Below are 17645 nucleotides of genomic sequence, written 5' to 3' on the forward strand. Positions count from 1 at the left end.
AAACACTAGGATTTACCATGTAAGTTTTAAAAACACAGTATTAATATTGTACTCAGTATCAAGAAATGGAGGCGCTAAGCTGGTAAAATACTCCCTCAATACATCCATAAGATTTAAAATTTTTAATGTGCAAGTCTTGGACAGGAATCATTAATTTACAATGTACTAAAATTCGAAGGATGGGAATTTCTTCATTGTATATGCTCACAGTAGTAAGTGAAGTACTTGGTGGCTGAAGTACAAAAATCAGTATGCTTAAGTGACTTATGCTTCATTTTTAAGGCAAAAACAGGTAACAACATGACTGCATACACTTGCAAAAATACTCACATATATAATTGGATAAACAGTCCACTTCTAGCATTAAAGTTCTAATTATGTACTTAATATAGTAGTGTTTTACTTGAAAAGTGACCATTAAAAATGTAAAATTAATCTAGCTAGGATGAGTAGCACTGACATTTTCTCCTGGGCCTCCACACTCACAGATCTTTGTCCCTAAACCTCTTATCACGGTCCTCTCTCCCTGTCCATTTGTAGTCTTACTACACAGGTGCAGGTGTGCTTGAGCAGCCCTAGAGTCCACAGGAGAAAAAGCTGGAATGCTAAAAATGTATGTGAAAGGTCCCAAAAGGAAAAAAAGGAAAAAACAGATCCTGAGAAATAAAATTAAGGGGGAATGGAGGGTGGGAGGGAAGCTATCTGCAGGTATCCAGAGATCTGCTCAGTCATCCTTGTCTTTTGCTCCGTGTTTCAGGATGCGCGTGAATTCAATGTAGTTGAAATTCCCCTTTTTGTCGATGGGTGCCTCTCTGTACAGCTCATCTACCTCTTCATCTGTGAACCTGTCTCCCATGGTCGTCAGCAGCTCTCGCAGATAGTCTTCCTGAATGAACCCTAGAATATGATGTACAGAGGGAAACACAAAAGGGAAGCTGTTTCTTAGCCCAGTCTTCAAAAGCAGTAGGGTGAACATAAAGGCAGACATACCGACAGACGTGCAGTTAACTCACACAGCATGTAATGTATGCATTTGCACCAAAACACTTTCTTAACTGAATTCTAAAGAAATTCCTTGAATGCAAAGGGGAAGGGGGAGAAGTCTGATGTATTTCATAGAGATTTTTGAAAAGAGGGCCTGATCTGCTGTGATCTAATAATACCTACTTCCATCTACTGATCTTCCAACAGCTCAAAGTAGAAAAGCAAGTTCCTGTCACTGCTAGTCTTCATTACAGAAGCTGTTCTCTTAATTGAATTATATTTTTCATGACTTAATTAGATATATTTGCACACCCTCTATAAACTAGTTTCCTCTGGGGACTAAATAACCACTGGCTGGCTTTTCACTGCTGCACAATACTGTTGCTGGAGGCGTTTTATGTGGATGCAGTGAACTGCTGGCAAGCATCCAGGGAAAGAGTTTACAACAGAAAAGACTTTCAGACAGGACTGAGCAAGTTAACTTGGGAGAGAGGGACAATGTTTATTGTGGAGAAGCTAGTAAAAAAAAAAGTAGGATGTATTAAGTTATTTATTTTATGCTAAAATAATAGCAGAAGATTTTGGAGGAAATTAACAAAGATATAAAAATGAGCAGTTGCTAAACATGTTCTGTTAATTCCATTTTAATAGATGAGCAGAAGCACCAGTTGCCAAATAATTCCAGAAAAGTTTAGAGATTAAAGAAGGAATGTGCATAACAAAGGGTTGACAGAAGAATGCAGAAACTACTTAATGATGAAGTAAGACCTACTGTGCCTTTAAATGCACAATAGTTGCTTCATTTGAGAAAGAAATTGCTTATTGAACTTTAGATGGAGAAATACCAAAAACAGAACAGAGGAGGTAATGTTATGTTAGGAAAAAAAAAAAAAAGTAAATTGTGCAGAGCAGCTGGAAATCATATGTAGACACCCACATCAACTGATGTAGAATCAGTTAGAATATGATCTAAAAAAAAAAAGAGTTCTGCTTTAGAAAGAGAGTTGAAAAACTTAAGCAAACAGAGTTCATTAGAGAGACGAAACCAAAGAGGGAACCAGGGGACCAAAAGGCAGTCAATGAGCCTGACAAATTATCATGGGGTTGGTCTATGCTGCAGGGAAGGGAAAAAAACCCATGTTACAACATGTGCTAATTAAAACACCATCATATCCCAGTGCAGAGAAGCCCTTGACTACTGATTCCAAATGAAGAAGGCTAACAGCAATGTTCTACTTTAAAAACGGGCCGAATGTTCAGTTAGCCAGGCCCATCTTAATCGGGTCAAATTTTGGAATTGTCTCTTTGCAGATGCGTGTAAAGGAGAAAAAAAACAGCTGAACAGGTTAGGCTCTCCATTTCTGCAGTCCTACAGAGACCAAGCAGTGCTGAGAGATGACATGAGGATTGGTATTCAAAGAATGCAAGGCTTTTGGTACTGCCTCAAGTTTAGCCTCAAGGATTTAATTGCTTCTGTCTGAAGAGCTAGGTGTTTAAACACGGAACTAGGCTGCCAGACTTGGAATATGCTAACAGTTTTAGCAGCACAGAATTGTAAGGCAAACAGTACTCCCACTCTCCCTCACACACAGCTTCAATGTAGATGGGGAGCAACAAATTAATGAAACAAAATTTAAGATTCAGCCTATGGCAGACAGCACAAAACAGATGACAATGCAGGATCAAAGAGCAGACAAAAGACATACCAAATGCAGACAGGTGTAACTTTTGTACTCATTTCATAGTACTACATACAGCAGTAATGCTGAAGCAATACACCCAATCAGATTTGCAATATAAGAAAAGTAAGTAAAAACCAAGTACAACTACTTTATCATTCTCTTTCAAAAGAACTACACTGATGCAAAGTTAGAGAATCAGGCCTGTAACACACACACACATAGAGGTTATGAAGTGAAGAAAAAAAAAGAGAAAGGTTTGACATAGCTGGAAACGCTTTTGTTCATTTTAAAAGGCACAAACTGATCAAAAGCCATATCTGAGAATTAAAGAATAAAAGGCAAACATAACATGGGTTCGACATCTACATCACATGTTATTTTGAGGACTGCATTTTGACTACTATGAATAAAAGTAAACCGGCAATACTATCCAACATATTTCCTGATTAAATTTGAGGATGGCGCAAGACACAAAAGAGACTGTGGAACTATTATCCTCAAATTATCCTAGGACTAGACTAAAACATTTACCACGCACAGTTTAAGATAATAAAATCAATCTTATCAGTACATGAGGGCCTGAACTAGTAACTTATTGTTTACACAGACATAAAAGGTTACTGTTCAAAAGGACTGGTAGCACAATAATTTTCTTTATATCCTAATTCGCAGGCTCTCGTTTCTGTGCACACAAAAAAAAACCCTGTAGCAGTGAGTCAGACTACCTATGGAGAGAAAATAATTAACCTACTAACAAAACTTCCTCCTCTAGGAGATGGTAAAGAGATTTCCCTTGAGAGGGAGGAAGTCAATTAACATTTGAAAAGGACTTACCAACAGAAAGCCTGTTTACCTACACCTCAGCAGGAAGAGGATGCTCTTTGAAAAGGCAAAAGGTGCTAAAAATACACAGACTGAAAATAGCCGTTTGGAATGGAATAATATCCCTTGAAAGGTTCAGAGCACGTATCCACAGGTTAGGCTGAAATATTGTGGTGGAAAGTTATAGGTGCGGTGACATCTCTAGTACAGAGGCTACATAATTTCGGCACACACTAGTATTTGTTCACAACATGTCAAAGTGCTGATATTCTGTAGAATTGCCCTAAGGATTCATCCCTGATTGCTACACACTTCTCAGGAATCTCATCCTACATGAATAAATAAATAAAAGCATAAACTCTAACCTTGAGATTATAGGCGCAACCTTGAAAGTCTGATATAGTAAAACTGAGCTCTGCATTTTCCTCTTTCCCCCCTACCTTGCTATGCAAGTCAGTCCAATCTGTCACTTGTGTCTTCTAGAACCCGCCCTGTTTTTATCTTTAGATCATTAATGCTACAGCCCTTCCCGTAATCTAAAAACAAACTGAGCTGCGGGTGAGGGCATGACACATGGCATTTGTCATCAAAGCCATAACATACACTAGGCAAGATGAGAGTTCAAAAGAATTTATGTAGTCTGGACAGCCTGTCTTGAAATATTAAATACATTGAAGAATCCAGATGCATCTCAGATCTACTGCAGGGGGAGGACAAGCTCAGTTCTATGACCGATTTCACACCTGTTACCTTTGCAATGCCATAGAAAATCACATATTACCAATTTGAATTCCTCATCTTCTTAGAACAAATGCATCTTATTCTGCACTTTAAGGAACAAACACACTGCCTAGTTAAAGCATTCTTCCTCAAAGCCTCAGAGAACAACATTACCACTAGTCCTCAGTACTCACACAGAACAGCCAGACAGTTTTTACTCACGCTCTGTAATAAGTCCAATTCTCATCACTTGGTAGAATATGCCATCTAGAAGGATTATTGTGTCAAACTTCATTTATAAAGGTGCAAAAATCAGCACACTATTTAGAAACCAAAATAAACAACATAAAAATGAACACACCCCCCACCAAAGCGGTTGAGTTTCACCCACATACCTGTTGCTTCTTCATCAAAGCAAGCAAAAGCATTTCTGATTACATCTTCTGGATCAGTGCCATTTAACTTCTCACCAAACATTGTGAGGAACATCGTGAAGTTGATGGGGCCCGGAGCCTCGTTCATCATGGCATCTAGGTATTCATCTGTTGGATTCTTTCCTGCAAATACAGGGATTCATATTTGGTTTAGCTTTCAATCTGAAATAGTGCAATAATCTGGATAGTGCAATACAAACGGAGACACCTCTCATAAGCTATCCCCAACTCAGTATTTGAATTAAAGCAGCACAAATGTGTTTGGCAAGCATAAACAGAAAAGCGACATTACCAAGGGAGGCGAGCATATCGTGCAAGTCCTCTTTGTCAATGAAGCCATCCCTGTTCTGGTCGATCATGTTGAAGGCCTCCTTGAATTCCTGAATCTGTGACTGATCAAACATTGCAAATACATTGGAAGTGGCACGCTGAGGGCGCTTCTTGGTGGTCTTAGTCTTTGCCTTTTTGCTGGACATGTTGATTTTTGGTCACTAGGGAGAGAAGTAAATACTGTAAATACAATAAGATCAAACTGTACTCAGGTTTAAAGTTCACAGACAGAGAATACCTCTAACACCCTTCTACTTACTCTCATTGGAATGTACATCCCTAATCAAGAAGAGAAAAGGAGAAGTAGAAAATATAAACAAATGACAGACAGACTCATAAGCAAAAAAAAAAGTCACTAAAGGAAGACGTAAGTTAAACTTAAATTTCAGTCTCCAAAGGGACAGCTTTTGTCTGGGGTCCATTCTTGATATATGTATCTGCAAGAAGGGAACTCAGACTGCTTTTGAGTCTAAAGGAGCGAAGTGAGGTTTTGAGAGTTGTCGTTAAGCCTGTGAAAGAACTCTGTAGGCATACTGATATATGATAACTGTGTGCAGTATTAGGTATAGGGGAAGGAGAAAGAGAACTCTGATCACCTGAACAAACTCTGAAGCACCTGTACTTGACACCTGACTGTGGTAAGTAGTTGCTATTTTGTATAATGATGCATCTCTGTCCTTGCCTTGCCTGCCATTATTTAAAACACCCTGAAATTAAGAGAACTGTGCAAATATATTTCTGTTCATAGCAGTAAGTGCTGCCAGATCTCCATTTACTATTATGCATTTAATTTTACCTGAAATATACTACAGGTCTGGCATGCCTGAAAGCTGAATGCTGCTGCCTATTCCTTTGAGCAAAAGGGGAAAGCAACTCATGCTGCTTTTGCTCATCTGCCCAGGAAAACTGCTCAGACAAAGGTACCTTCACCCGTAACACTCAGGCTAACTAAGCCTGGGTCAGAACATTGCAAAGCAACGGCCACGCTTCGGCCCATTTCGTTGCTACCGCTGTCATTTAATTTACCTGTTGCTAAGCCTGCTCAGGTTTCCACCGTAGGGTGCTGCGGAGCAAGCTTTTAAGATTCTATAAAATGAGCGGGGGAGACCGCACTTGTCCTTTAGGGTAGGGGGGGTGGGGGGGGGAGGAACCTACACCCAGCCCCTTTCAGCTTTAACCATGGAGGATTGTGACCTGAAAACAACCGGCCAGCCACCCCTTGCCCAAAGCTTGGACGTGTGGGGAGAATCAAGCTCAAGACAAGCGAGCAGAGCACTGAGGAGATTTAGGGGGAAAAAAATATTTCTTAAAATTTATTTATTTATTTATTTTTGTGCCGGAGAAAGGCTGATCTCTCTTCAAAAGCGGCGACTTCAAGAAACGACGACTCGACCCCGCCACCGGTTGAGGCTGAGGCTCCGGCAGCCACGAACGTGGCTGCCGGAGCCTCAGCCTCAACCGGTGGCGAGGGCGCGGGGGGAGCCCGGCGCCATCGCTTCCCGTCAGCAGCAGCTGCCTCAACGGCTGCCGCCAACGGTCGAACGCGTCTCCCAACGGCCACTCTCTCTCCTCACAGCCCGTTCCCGCCCTCAAACACCCCCCTCCACACTGGCAGCACCCAGACCCCTCCCCGCCTCACCCCAACGGTCGCTGCGGGGAACCTGTAGGAGGTAAACGCGGAAGGGAGGAAGCAGCAGTGGCGGCAGCGGCCCCGGGGCTTCCCGGAGAAACCATCTGAGCAGCGGGTGGGGACGAGAAGCGGGCGGGGACGACTGGCGGGCAGACACGGGGTGACGGCGGGAGAAAAGGCGGCCAGCAGCGGAGAGATAGCGAGACCTTTCCCCTAACGATGGCAGCTCCTCTCCGGTTCCTTGGAGCGGCTGGTTTGGGACGTCCCCACAACGGCTTCTCCCCCCGCTCCGGCAGCCATGGCACAGCCCGGGGGGAAGTCGCCGGTGCCGGGGAAGGGAGGGAGGGAGAGAGGGGAGGTGTTGAGGCTTGGGGTGCTGGGCAAGGGGGAACCCAGAAAGCTGATGAGAAAGGATAAATCCGAGCTGCCTTTAAAACGGGTGTGTGAGATCGCGGGGGTAGACGGCGCAGCTCCGGGAGGTTTGAGAGGTGGGAGACGCCACTCGGGTCAGCGAGTTCTTACCGCCTGCTTGTTTTTTAGTGTCTCAGGTTGAAGATGGAGCTGCGGTCCGGGTTCCTGAGGGCTTCGGCCAGCGACCCCGGGCGTTAGCAGGTTCGTGGTGTCCTGGCAGTGAGGTAAATGAAGCCTGGCCGTTTGGTAACCTGCTGCCTGAATTAAGTGTAAGGTGTTATCCTTACATTCAGTCTTCCTCGTGTTTCACTGCAGGGATCAGGAAAAAAAAAATCTAGTTTGCATCTTTAAGTCTTCTCAGTGAGTACTCCCGCCTGAGCAAGGCTTAACACATCTCACAGCCATAGATTGTAAGAGCCCTTGGGGAATTTATTCTTGCATATATTTTCTTCATGAAAATAGTGCAGAGGGTAACACTAGTATAATTTTGCTTTCTTCGTTTACTGCTGTAGGATTTCAAAGAAAATGAGGTACAAGCTCTTTTTAGTGCTTTCCAGGGGATGGGGTTTAAATGACTTCAGAAGCAGTTCGGTTTTAGCTCACGACCGCTTCTGCGTTTTTGAAATTTTTCTGAACGGAATGCTTATTCACATTTTGCATACTGAAGTCCCACATAAGTCACTTGGGCGCCAAGAAGCTGTTGTTTAGTACAGAAAAAAAAATAAAGAAATATTGCCAGATGGGATAGCAGCGCTGTCAGTTCATCATTCTTTTAACTCCTTTCCTACTTGTTATCTATCAGTTTTGTTGATATACAATCCATGTCTTCGTAAATAACCAGTATCTTGGTAAACAATAACTCTTAAAGAGGAAAGGAAAAAATAGATGAACAAGCTTTTGCTGAAATTACCAATTGTATTTACAAATGTAAATGGATTTAGGCACTGTACATGCTGAAGTTAATATATAATCTAGAAATTGAAGTCCCAGATGTGAAGGGCGACACTTTAATTGCTAAAAGGCCCAACTTTCTTTCCCTGCCCTCCCCTCAAACCAGAAGTTATTTCACGAGGTCTTAGAATTTGGCTGAATTAGCTTGTAAGAATACTTCCCTGATTAACTTTACTATTGCTTTTCTAAAATTTGCCTCAAAATACAGTGGAAAAAAATATTAAACTTTGCTGAATTGACAGCATGCTCACGGAAAAAGTTTTGGGGAAAAATCTTCTGTGCTTACTAGACAGGACACATAGTTTCAGGATAATTATGTACAAAGTGTGAGGGGGCAGAAAAAGAGAAACACCAAGAAAGTAATAGAATTATTAAAATACTCTGTGAGAATATTAAACAACTTAATTTTGTATTGAAAAAATATGAAAATAGTTATTTGGTACCTTAATTTTAAATCCTTTCAGAAGTTACTTTAAATTGAACCACTGCTGCAAGCATGCTACTCTATATTATATTGTTTTTCATGCTATTAAAAAGGTGTTACATGAAGACTGTCATTGTGTATGTTGTTCCTGGTGTCTACCTTTCAAATGTGGGAGAATAGGTATGGTAATATTACTCATCTAGTATGAGATCAGTTTTTAAGAGAGACACAGACAATTTTGTCCATAAAGCTTTTGTCTCCAATTTGTTGCATCGTAATGGAATGAGAAGCAGTTGTTAAATGCAGATGGTTTTCTGTGCGATACCAATCTATAGAATGCTTTTACAAATGGTTCAGTTTTACTTGATTTCAGTATTCATGATACCACTAAAGAAATTTAAAGCGGAAAAAGATTTCTTTTGCCTCTTATAATATTTGAGATTTTTTTTTTTTTTACTCATTGAAATAAATCTTACAAAGAAAAGAAAAAAGCTTAAAGGTCTTTTTTTTTTTGTGAATATATTAGCTTATGCTTCAGCTCTTAATTAAGAAGATGTGTTGTTTTGATCTTTCAGGTGAATGGGATTTTGTTTCTGTTCTTTAAACCTCCCTCTGGAGAGGAGGCTGCTTGAGGATGGCACCTGTGAGCTGCCCACAGCCTTGAACAGTGCTTAGTTCCCTGGGACTGTGCATCTCTGGCTGATGCTGGAGAAGAGCGTGGCTGTAAGCCCATTTCGTGCTGCCTGACAGACTGTTTTTGAGAGTACAATGAAGCCATGGGCTCCTTTCTTGAGTACACGGGCTCCTCTGCGCTCTGATGGTGCTGCCTGACTGCAGGGAGAGCTGTGCTTGCAGCTTGCTATCTGATGGGACAGCAGGCCTGGTCTTGAAGGGGTCCTTTGGGCCCTTCTAGGAGAACAGTCCCGGCACATCCTAGGGAGAGCACGTTCTGGGAAGTCCGAGGCTGGAAAGGGTAGCTCTGCTGCTAAGTGGTTCTTCCTAACTTTTGCCACCACACAGTGCCAAGTGTGGCCTGAGTGAAGCATTTGTACAACTGCTCTGCAGAGAGAGTGTGTCCTCCCTGCCGTCCCGTACGCAGGCCGGGCACTGTGAGAATATTTGGGGCCGGGGAGTTCTCGGGCTGTGTTGAAAGGATGCTGGTGTGGTGCTGGACCGAGAAATAGTGCCACCTAGGGATCAGCTTCCGTTTTATTCAGCGTTTGTTTTGTGGGCTGGGGAAAAATGCTTGCACTACCACATCCAAGAATGTATGCCAGAAATGTGTTTATTTCTCAGTACCGCATAATTTCCTGCATAAACGATACAGAACAGGAATTAATATATCCATTCTGAAAACTTTTTTTTTTTAAAATGCTGAGTTCTTAATTCCTTCAGTTTTCTTCTTTCTACTGCTTTTCCCTTCATTGCTCCCACTTTCTTTGTCACTTATGTCAGTCCTGTATAAAATTTTCCTGTCTTTTCCATCTAAAATACTCAAATACTTTGGTGCTGTTGAAATGTTTTCCTAGACTTTCCTAGACTTTCTTCGGATTGTTTAAAAGCGTTCAAAATTATGTCTTTCATACTTGAGTTCTAAGGCTATTATAGACAGAAAGCAGTTTACAGTAAACCTTTTCCCTCCTTTTATTTAATTCTGCCCTTTCCCTCACCTCTCCTGAGTTATGATGACAGTGCAAATACTTGTGATTAACTTGGTTGCTTAATGAAGCAGAATCAGTCTGTGTCATCTGATGTTTCTTTATGAATCTCGTTAATGTTACAGGAACAGCTGCACTGGCTCGCAGTAAAAGTCTGCCTGGTCCAGTGCGCCCGAGCTGTAAAGAGATGCATGTTCTGGATGTGGAAAGCAGGGAGCAAAGTCTTGGCCATCCTTTGGGGAGCTGCCTTTCCCACAGACTGTGTCAGCCCTGTCTGCTCCACAAAGGCAACTGCACTGAATGACTAGGGGCCGGGGGACCAGTCTACTTGTCCGTGATCATGGTGTACCGCTCGCTTGCTGCAAGGCCGTTAAAAATACCAGGACCATCCACAGCGCCTGCATTTGGCCATGCACGATAGTGAGGAGCAAAGTAAGCCTGTCGGGATTGCTCAGGCTGGAGTTTTGCTCAACATTCAGATCGTGCTGCCTCCTAAGAAGGTGAGAACCATGAAGCTGGGGTTTAATGAGATCGTCCAAATCTCACCCTGATTTTTCAGCAAGTCAGAATTGGCTCATAAAGTGAGGAAGAGGAAACCCAGCAGCTGTGTCCTCTTCCTGCTTCTTACATTTCTAGGTGGAGCACCACTGGGATGTGTCGACTGGTTCCTTGGATGCCTTCAACAAATAATAGATACTGTGAGGTCTCTCCTACCAGGTCCCTTGAGAGCTTTATTGCTTTGGTTTTTGTTTTTCCTGAAACTTGGAATCATCAGGTTTTTTTAAGTTCTCTTTCTCTATGCTACCTCTTCTTTTTGGAGGAGAGAGAGCACTGGGTGCATTTAGCCTGTTCTTAAGGGGAGAGCAGCAGCAATAGCCATATGCAAGTATTTAGGGAAGAATAAGAATCAGCAAAGCCTATGATATGTTCCCAGAATGCTCTCCCAACCTCCACTGTGTTTAACTCATGGAGGTGTAAGCCACCCTGAGCCAGATGTAGTATTTAGTAATCCACAGTGAACTTCTTTCATGAGCTTGCCTAATATGTAGTCCTTGAATTGATGTAAATTTAGCATCCACAATATCCTTTGCAAGTGCTTTTAGATTCTTTTGCAAGGTTGCTATTTGTTATGTGAAGAACTTCACCCTACTGATTTTGAGCCGACCTGTTGCTATTTTTATTCCATGCTCTAGACTTTATATTGGAAGAAATGCTGAGGCTGAATTGTGTGTCTGCCTCTTTCATGTTACTTTTGCTTCTAGAGAGCTCTTGAGTGTTGCATCAGCTGTGGCAAGGAGTCCCACTTCGGTAATTTTTCTTGTACAGAAGGTATTCCATACCCTTGGTCATCATGGAAGTAAGACTGAGGGTATGCATAGGAAACAAACAAAAGAGTACAAAAAGGGAGACTAGATGAAAAAGCATATTTGTGATTTTCACTTTGAATTCAGAATTAAAAATGTGTGAAAGTTGGAGGGCTTTGCCAGTTAAGAGATTTTTCTGAGTGTATGATCACTCTTCAACAAAAGTAGCAAATGCTACTTGCAGAGGTTAGGTATTGATAGCACCATCAGATACTTCCAAATTTTGTTCTAAATAATTTATAAGTCTAAAAAGTCATTTAACAAATGCATTTTGACTGTCAATTGCTTTGTCTAGTATTTTGGCTCATCTCTGCCTTTCCATCCCTTCTTCCCTGATTCCAGCTGGCATCTGTTGTCTCTGTCAAGATATCCCAAGCAGTGCAGTATCAGTCAGAGTGACAGTTACTCTTTTTGAGATGTTGGGAGTGTCCCGGAGTTGTTCTGGAATTTCTCCAAAAATAGCTCTAGCACTGTGATCCAAAGGGAAAATGTTTGAGAAGTTGTGAGTGAAAGAAGGGATTTTGAATGCATATCTTTGCTTGTGTCTCTTGGAGGGCCTCAGAGCAAGGCTTCTGACCAGCTGCAGGGTATTCCCTGTTTTCATTCAAAGCCTTTGTGAATAAAAATGGTAAGTTACTGCTTTCCCAGGTGGTCCATGCCATAATGTAGATGCTGAAGTATGAAAAATAAAGGCTCTCAGACAACGTGCTGGAGCCTAAAGAAGAAAGATATATTCTTTCTCCATATTGAAAATGAGAAATAACTCTGTTGTAACTTTCTGGTAACTTCCAGTGTGCGTAGCTGAGGAAAAGACAAGGACGTAAGTTCTCTGGAGCATTGTATGACAACAATATGCCGGGGCCAAGGACAAAGCAAAACAATGTAATGGAAAATAAATAAAGTCAATCTCTGAAGTGAGAAAATGAAAAACCCCAATATAATTATTTAAATCCAAAGCTCAATCACTGTATGAATGGGCACTGAAAGGTGTTTGACGGTGTTGAGGGACTGGAGTTGGCAGACAAGGTGCTGCTTGCATTCCCAAGTCCAAAAAGTCCTTCACATAGAATCACAGAATGGTTTGGGTTGGAAGGGACCTTTAAAGGTCATCTAGTCCAACCCCCCTGCAAGGAGCAGGGACATCTCCAACAAGATCAGGTTGCACAGAGCCCCATCCAACCTGGCCTTGAACGTTTCCAGGGATGGGGCATCAGCCACCTCTCTGTTCCAGTGTTCCATCACCCTCATTGTAAAAAGTTTCTCCCTTGTATGTAGCCTAAGTCTACCTCCTTCTATTTTAAAACCGTTACCAGAACTTATTTTTGCATTTCACATGTAATTAATTCTGCTAAACGTAAGGACATACATATGTGCCCTCTCCTCACATGTTAAATTAGCATTTGTATCTGTCTGACATTGTGTATGTACAAATAAGGAAGAAAATGAAATGTGATTAATGCTTGGCCAAAGGCCTAAAATGATGTTTTAAAACCTACCCAGAAAACACGAAGGAGTGTATTTAGTCAGGTGTTTTACATAAAAAGTAAGCTGTTACCAGTTTTCCTATGAGCTGATGCCTATGCAAGTTTGGTTGGCTGGTGGAGCAATTTCAAAATCAGCATGGTTCTTGTGGGGTGCTAATATGTTGCCAGTATAAAACCTATTGCATTAGAGATGGTTAGCTCACAATTAAGGAAGAATAATTTGATAGAGGGGGAAAAAAACCCAGTGTCTGTTAGATAGAGTGCTAAGTCAAGGCTCAAATTACTTGTGTCTGACGCCAGCTCTATTTTAGCAAATACTGAGACAGGGCTTGCAGGCCTCACTTTACACCCACCCATGTGAATATGCTAGAAAGAGCCTGGAAAGTATTGTGAAATGCTGTCTTTTAACTCCCAATGAGCTATGCCCACAATATTCATAAGGAAAAAAAACCCAAAACAAAATGCAGATCAATATTCAGGGAAGTTGTACTGACTGATATCCTAAAACAGTCAAAGTGAGGAAATTACAAATTAAGGATCGAATAAACCTTGCAAAATTGAGCAGTGACAGCTTACAAGAATGCTCAAATGAATGCTGTTGTCACATACCATCTGCTCCTTTAGGCACGCATATTAAAGTTAATCTTGACCTGCCTAATCCTGTAGTATCCGTAACTGACTTCCAAGCTTTATCAAGGCGGAAGGCTGGTTTGCTAAGGGACCAAATCTCAGCTACGTGGCAGAGGAGGCTGCATGCAGCAAGGAGCTGGGGTTTTTGATTTCCTGCTCTCCTATTAATTACGTCCTTCAGAGAAACATGTAAACATCTTCCCCTAGATTTGTTACATTCATACAAACTGCGTGACCCCTTAAGCTCTGTGATGCGATCTCTATGATCTGTTCTCTAGGGAATATCACGTTTCATCTGAAAAGATTCTTTGGTATTTTTTTCTGTGTTGTTGAAATTTGCAATACAAGTTGTTTTTTTTTCAAGGTGTAGTGCAGGGATTCCAGAAGGATGTGCTACCACAGCAGCCTGTGCACTTTACTCGCAGCAACTGAGTTTGCTCCTACCCAAAATGAGTCGTCCCAGGGAAAAATGTGTGCAGGCCCATGGACTGCAGAAGAAAATGGGAGAATCAGCTTTTTTTTTTTTTTTTTTCTTTTAAGATTAATTTTTTGTGATATAATACATAAAAGGCTTAGGAAAATGGTGATCTCCGTAGAGCTGCTGCTTGGAGCACAACAAAAATGAGCTGTGTGGAATTTGGGTTTTTCTTTCCCAGTATTTCTTTTAAACATTTCATGATAAGCTGAAATTTGAGAGCCATTCACTGATTTCTCTTTGCCTCTGTATTGTTCCTGGCTTCTGTAAAACTGAGTTACTGTCATCCTAAATAATTTTTCTGAAGGAGGAGGCTATCTAAAAACGACAGCAGAGTTTGAAAAATTAAGTGAGCCAAAATAAGAGCATGGGTACATGGGCAATACCAATGGCAGATTAACTGCTGATACCTAAAATGTTCCTGACTCTGCTTTGGTTGTTACTCACCCGCTATTTGGACTTGCGGTCTGAATGCCTTCAGTATGGTAAACGAGCTATTCATTGCCATTTGAAGTTCCCGAGGAACGTGCCAAGTAATAGGTTTGTAGCGTTCCTGATGAGGAAAGGCCATGGCCACGAGAAAGATGTGATGACAAGACTTCAGGTATTTCCCAGCTTTTGGAAGAAGTGCAGTGGGCAAGACACAAAAGCATAGCGAGTTACTGTGCCAGGATGGGGCCCCTGTGTTACAGTTCGTTTCTCAATATATGAGAGTGATCCTAGAAACAAGCACTCTAAAGATAGTTCTTAGGTCAGTGGTGAAACGGATCCTTACGCTGATCCTTACTTCAGAGTATACATACACCACCCCTGTGACACCAGGTAGTTGCTGAGCTAATATATTAAGCTGACTTCATGTTGTGATATGCTTCAGTCATCTGATCACTGTGTGATTAAAGATGTTTTTGTTTGCTTAAATACAGCTAAAGAGCAGAAACAAGTGTATCCTGAGTGGTTAAAATGTTACATTTTACCAGTATTTCCAGCAACAGTCAGAGGAGGGAGGGGGGAAAAAAAGCAAGAAGCATATACTGGCAGCACTTCACGCAAATATAGTCCTCTTTGGAGGTTTCTCATGCAGCTGCAATAGCGCTTTGGCTTCAATTCGACCTTTGCGGATGTAGCCTTAGAACAGGGTAAAAGGGTCATGTAAAATAAATCACTGCTTTTCAATAGCGCTTCACAGGGCATTATGTATCACTGTAGATGTGAGACTATTAAATGTGTGTGTCAGCCTATGAAAATAGTTTTTCATCATAAGCTTAGTCTGGTGTGGAGCTTGGAGACCATTATATATGAACCCCAAGGGAGAAAAGATTATGTTCCAAGATTTTGACTGCAAAATGCTAAGTCTAAGTCATCAGAATCTTAAGCTGTTTCAGTGACCAAAGTTATTTTTATTTTTGGAAGTGGATTATTGATGACACATCTCTACAGCCCTCGGCACGCAACCTCAGCTGTCTGGACATTCCTCGCTGCCTAGCTACAAAACGCATCTGATGCTCTTATATGGTCTCTTGGCTGGGTCTATAGGTCCCATAGCCTTCCAGCGGTTAAGAGTTTTGTGCCCACTTTGCAAGTTAACTGTTCTCCTACATGAACTTGGAAGGTCGTTAGTTGTACTCAAACATCCTTGGAAAGTCTTTCTCAATAACATGTTGTCTTGGGTTGGTATCTTCACATTAATACAGTTCCCTGTCCCCACCCCCTCATCAGACCACACAGTGTGACAAGGAACAAAGCAGCTATGCTGCACATTTCAGCTGGCTGTTTAAAAATTAAGAGCAGCAGAGAAGATTTTGAAGTGGACAGTTTCCTCTCAGACAGATTCTCTTTTATGTAACTCATATTTATGATTTAAAAATCACTACTTCAGAACTTACTTCCAGCAAGAAAAATCCAGGTAGCTTGTCTGTCAATTACTCAGTGTACTCAGTAGTCGGTATTAGCACCTAGAGTCTACTGAGAAGACAGGATCTGAAAAATAACAGAAGAAAACTGATCCTCTGAATCTCACACCATTTAGACATTCAAAGGGAAAAAATAAAGGTAGTCTAACATCTATCCTGAGTGCAGGCTGCTTGCAGGTACGTGCACAATATTGAATTGCACAGATGTGACAAGATCAGTTGAAAGAAGGGGCAGTGTAACAGTTCTTTGGCTTAATGTTACATAGCAACATTTCAACAAGGTTGTGTTTCCTAGAGCTCCACACTGTTGTCTTCCTCACATGGGCAGCGTTGGTGACAACTTCCATGCATTCTTGTAAACAACCTTCTAAAAAAAATCATCTGTTGCTAGAACCTTGCAGGTATCCCATGGAGAAATACCTCATTAACCATACTGAAGAGCAGAGATTTCTAAAAAGCTTGTTCTTAAACTAAGGAGCAGGTATGGCAGTGTGAAGTAGTATAGCAGAGAACAGTCTGGGTAGGAGAAAAACTGATGCATAAGTTCCAGTTAGCAGATAAAGCACAAAATTGGGAAAAGAACAGCGGAAAAATAATTTTAATTAAGCCTAGAAGGGGAAGAAGCCATCCAGGGGAAAAAAAAAAAAATTAAAAAAAAAATCAAATTATGCCTACTGAGTATACTTTGTCAAGTTAACTTATTTACAAAGCTAAAGCCAGAATATCTTCAGGAACTGCCATACTGGGAACACAAGCAAGATGAAGTAACCAAGCCTTCATGCTACCGCCCAGGATGAGACAACCCTTCCTTACAGTATATGCTGTCCCAGCCTCTACAAGCCCATGAGCTGAAGTAAAATTCCTATTCCTCGGTGTTGTAAGTCATGGGGAGTAGCTCGGGACGTGGTTTCTGGATAACAAGTCATCACTTTAATTGATATATATGTAGGCAAGATTAATTCCCCTTATGCTTTTCAGCTTGTGGTAGCCAAGAGAATGAGACACATGGAAGGACACGACCATGCTAAGAACTATGAGAACAACCTTTCTCTTCTCTTGGTATTCAAGGCAACAGTGTCAGCACAGCTGTTTTTGAATTAGTGATTCCTGCTTGCTTAAAAGCCATCATATCAATGTAGCTGAGGAAAACGTATGATCTTTTAAGGAGTGGGAGACTTTAGCAAGTTAATTCTCAGAACTACTTTACTTATTCTCACATGTAAATGCATTAGCTGCAGAACAACAAAGCTTTATCTAGGTTTTCTGGCCATGTATTGCTGTTAATTAGTGCCAGCCCAGACACTGTAGCTCAGAGACAGATTCCTTTACACGAACTTCCTTCAGCAGAAGGGAAAAAATATGCCTAATTCCCACTTATTGCCAGCATAAAAACTTAGCAAACAGGAATGCAAACTTTGACATGAAAGTATTCTTAAAAACTATCAATATTAAAAATAAAATAAAAGCTGGGCATGATACTTGCACAAGAATAAGTGTTTTCTGCTAGCCATTAGGTAATTGTAGCAGTCTCCCCTAACCATTTCTTTGGCTAACTACTTACACCAGTCAGGTGCCACTTCAAAAACCTGAGATAAGGTATTTGTACAGCCACATTTTTAAAGACACCAGCACATATTGCTTGGAGCATTTTGGAACTGCATGACAGTGCACAAAACATTATGAAAATGAGTTTTACAGCTTGATTTGCAACTGCAAGTAAAATATAGTTAATACAT

The 17645-nt window shown here is 41.4% G+C and overlaps 1 protein-coding gene and 1 long non-coding RNA gene across 4 annotated transcripts; one reads left to right on the forward strand and one right to left on the reverse strand.

Moving 5' to 3' along the window:
* Positions 1 to 107: 107 nt before the first annotated feature.
* On the reverse strand, positions 108 to 6747 carry LOC104483381 (myosin regulatory light chain 2, smooth muscle minor isoform). Of its 2 annotated transcripts, XM_086740674.1 has the most exons (5): positions 6612 to 6661; positions 5999 to 6058; positions 4935 to 5133; positions 4604 to 4765; positions 108 to 897 (listed from the first exon to the last, which is right to left on the reverse strand). In XM_086740674.1, the coding sequence occupies exons 3-5, from the start codon at positions 5116 to 5118 to the stop codon at positions 725 to 727; spliced, it is 519 nt and encodes a 172-aa protein (XP_086596800.1). In that variant the 5' UTR covers positions 5119 to 5133; positions 5999 to 6058; positions 6612 to 6661; the 3' UTR covers positions 108 to 724. The 2 variants fall into 2 exon arrangements, with proteins under 2 accessions (XP_086596800.1, XP_086596799.1); XM_086740673.1 differs by lacking the exon at positions 5999 to 6058 and having other exon boundaries at positions 6612 to 6747.
* Positions 6748 to 7058: 311 nt separating this feature from the next.
* On the forward strand, positions 7059 to 17552 carry LOC147601749 (uncharacterized). Of its 2 annotated transcripts, none has more exons than XR_015257674.1 (4): positions 7059 to 7214; positions 8964 to 9111; positions 10172 to 12038; positions 16641 to 17552. It is a non-coding gene; the product is annotated as an uncharacterized LOC147601749 (long non-coding RNA). The 2 variants fall into 2 exon arrangements; XR_015257673.1 differs by lacking the exon at positions 16641 to 17552 and adding an exon at positions 12203 to 12669.
* The last annotated feature ends 93 nt before the right edge of the window (positions 17553 to 17645 follow it).

This window comes from Chlamydotis macqueenii, chromosome 2 (genome assembly GCF_036417535.1).
Source record: "Chlamydotis macqueenii isolate bChlMac1 chromosome 2, bChlMac1.mat, whole genome shotgun sequence".
In the NCBI taxonomy this organism is placed as follows: domain Eukaryota; kingdom Metazoa; phylum Chordata; class Aves; order Otidiformes; family Otididae; genus Chlamydotis; species Chlamydotis macqueenii.

Bases quoted from the DNA above. Each gene is read 5' to 3' on its own strand.
- LOC104483381 (XM_086740673.1), bottom strand. From the start codon at position 5,118: ATGTCCAGCAAAAAGGCAAAGACTAAGACCACCAAGAAGCGCCCTCAG. The intron at 4,766-4,934 runs GTAATGTCGCTT...CTGTATTTGCAG, and splicing joins CGATATGCTCGCCTCCCTTG to GAAAGAATCCAACAGATGAA. The intron at 898-4,603 runs GTATGTGGGTGA...ATCATATTCTAG, and splicing joins CTTTGATGAAGAAGCAACAG to GGTTCATTCAGGAAGACTAT.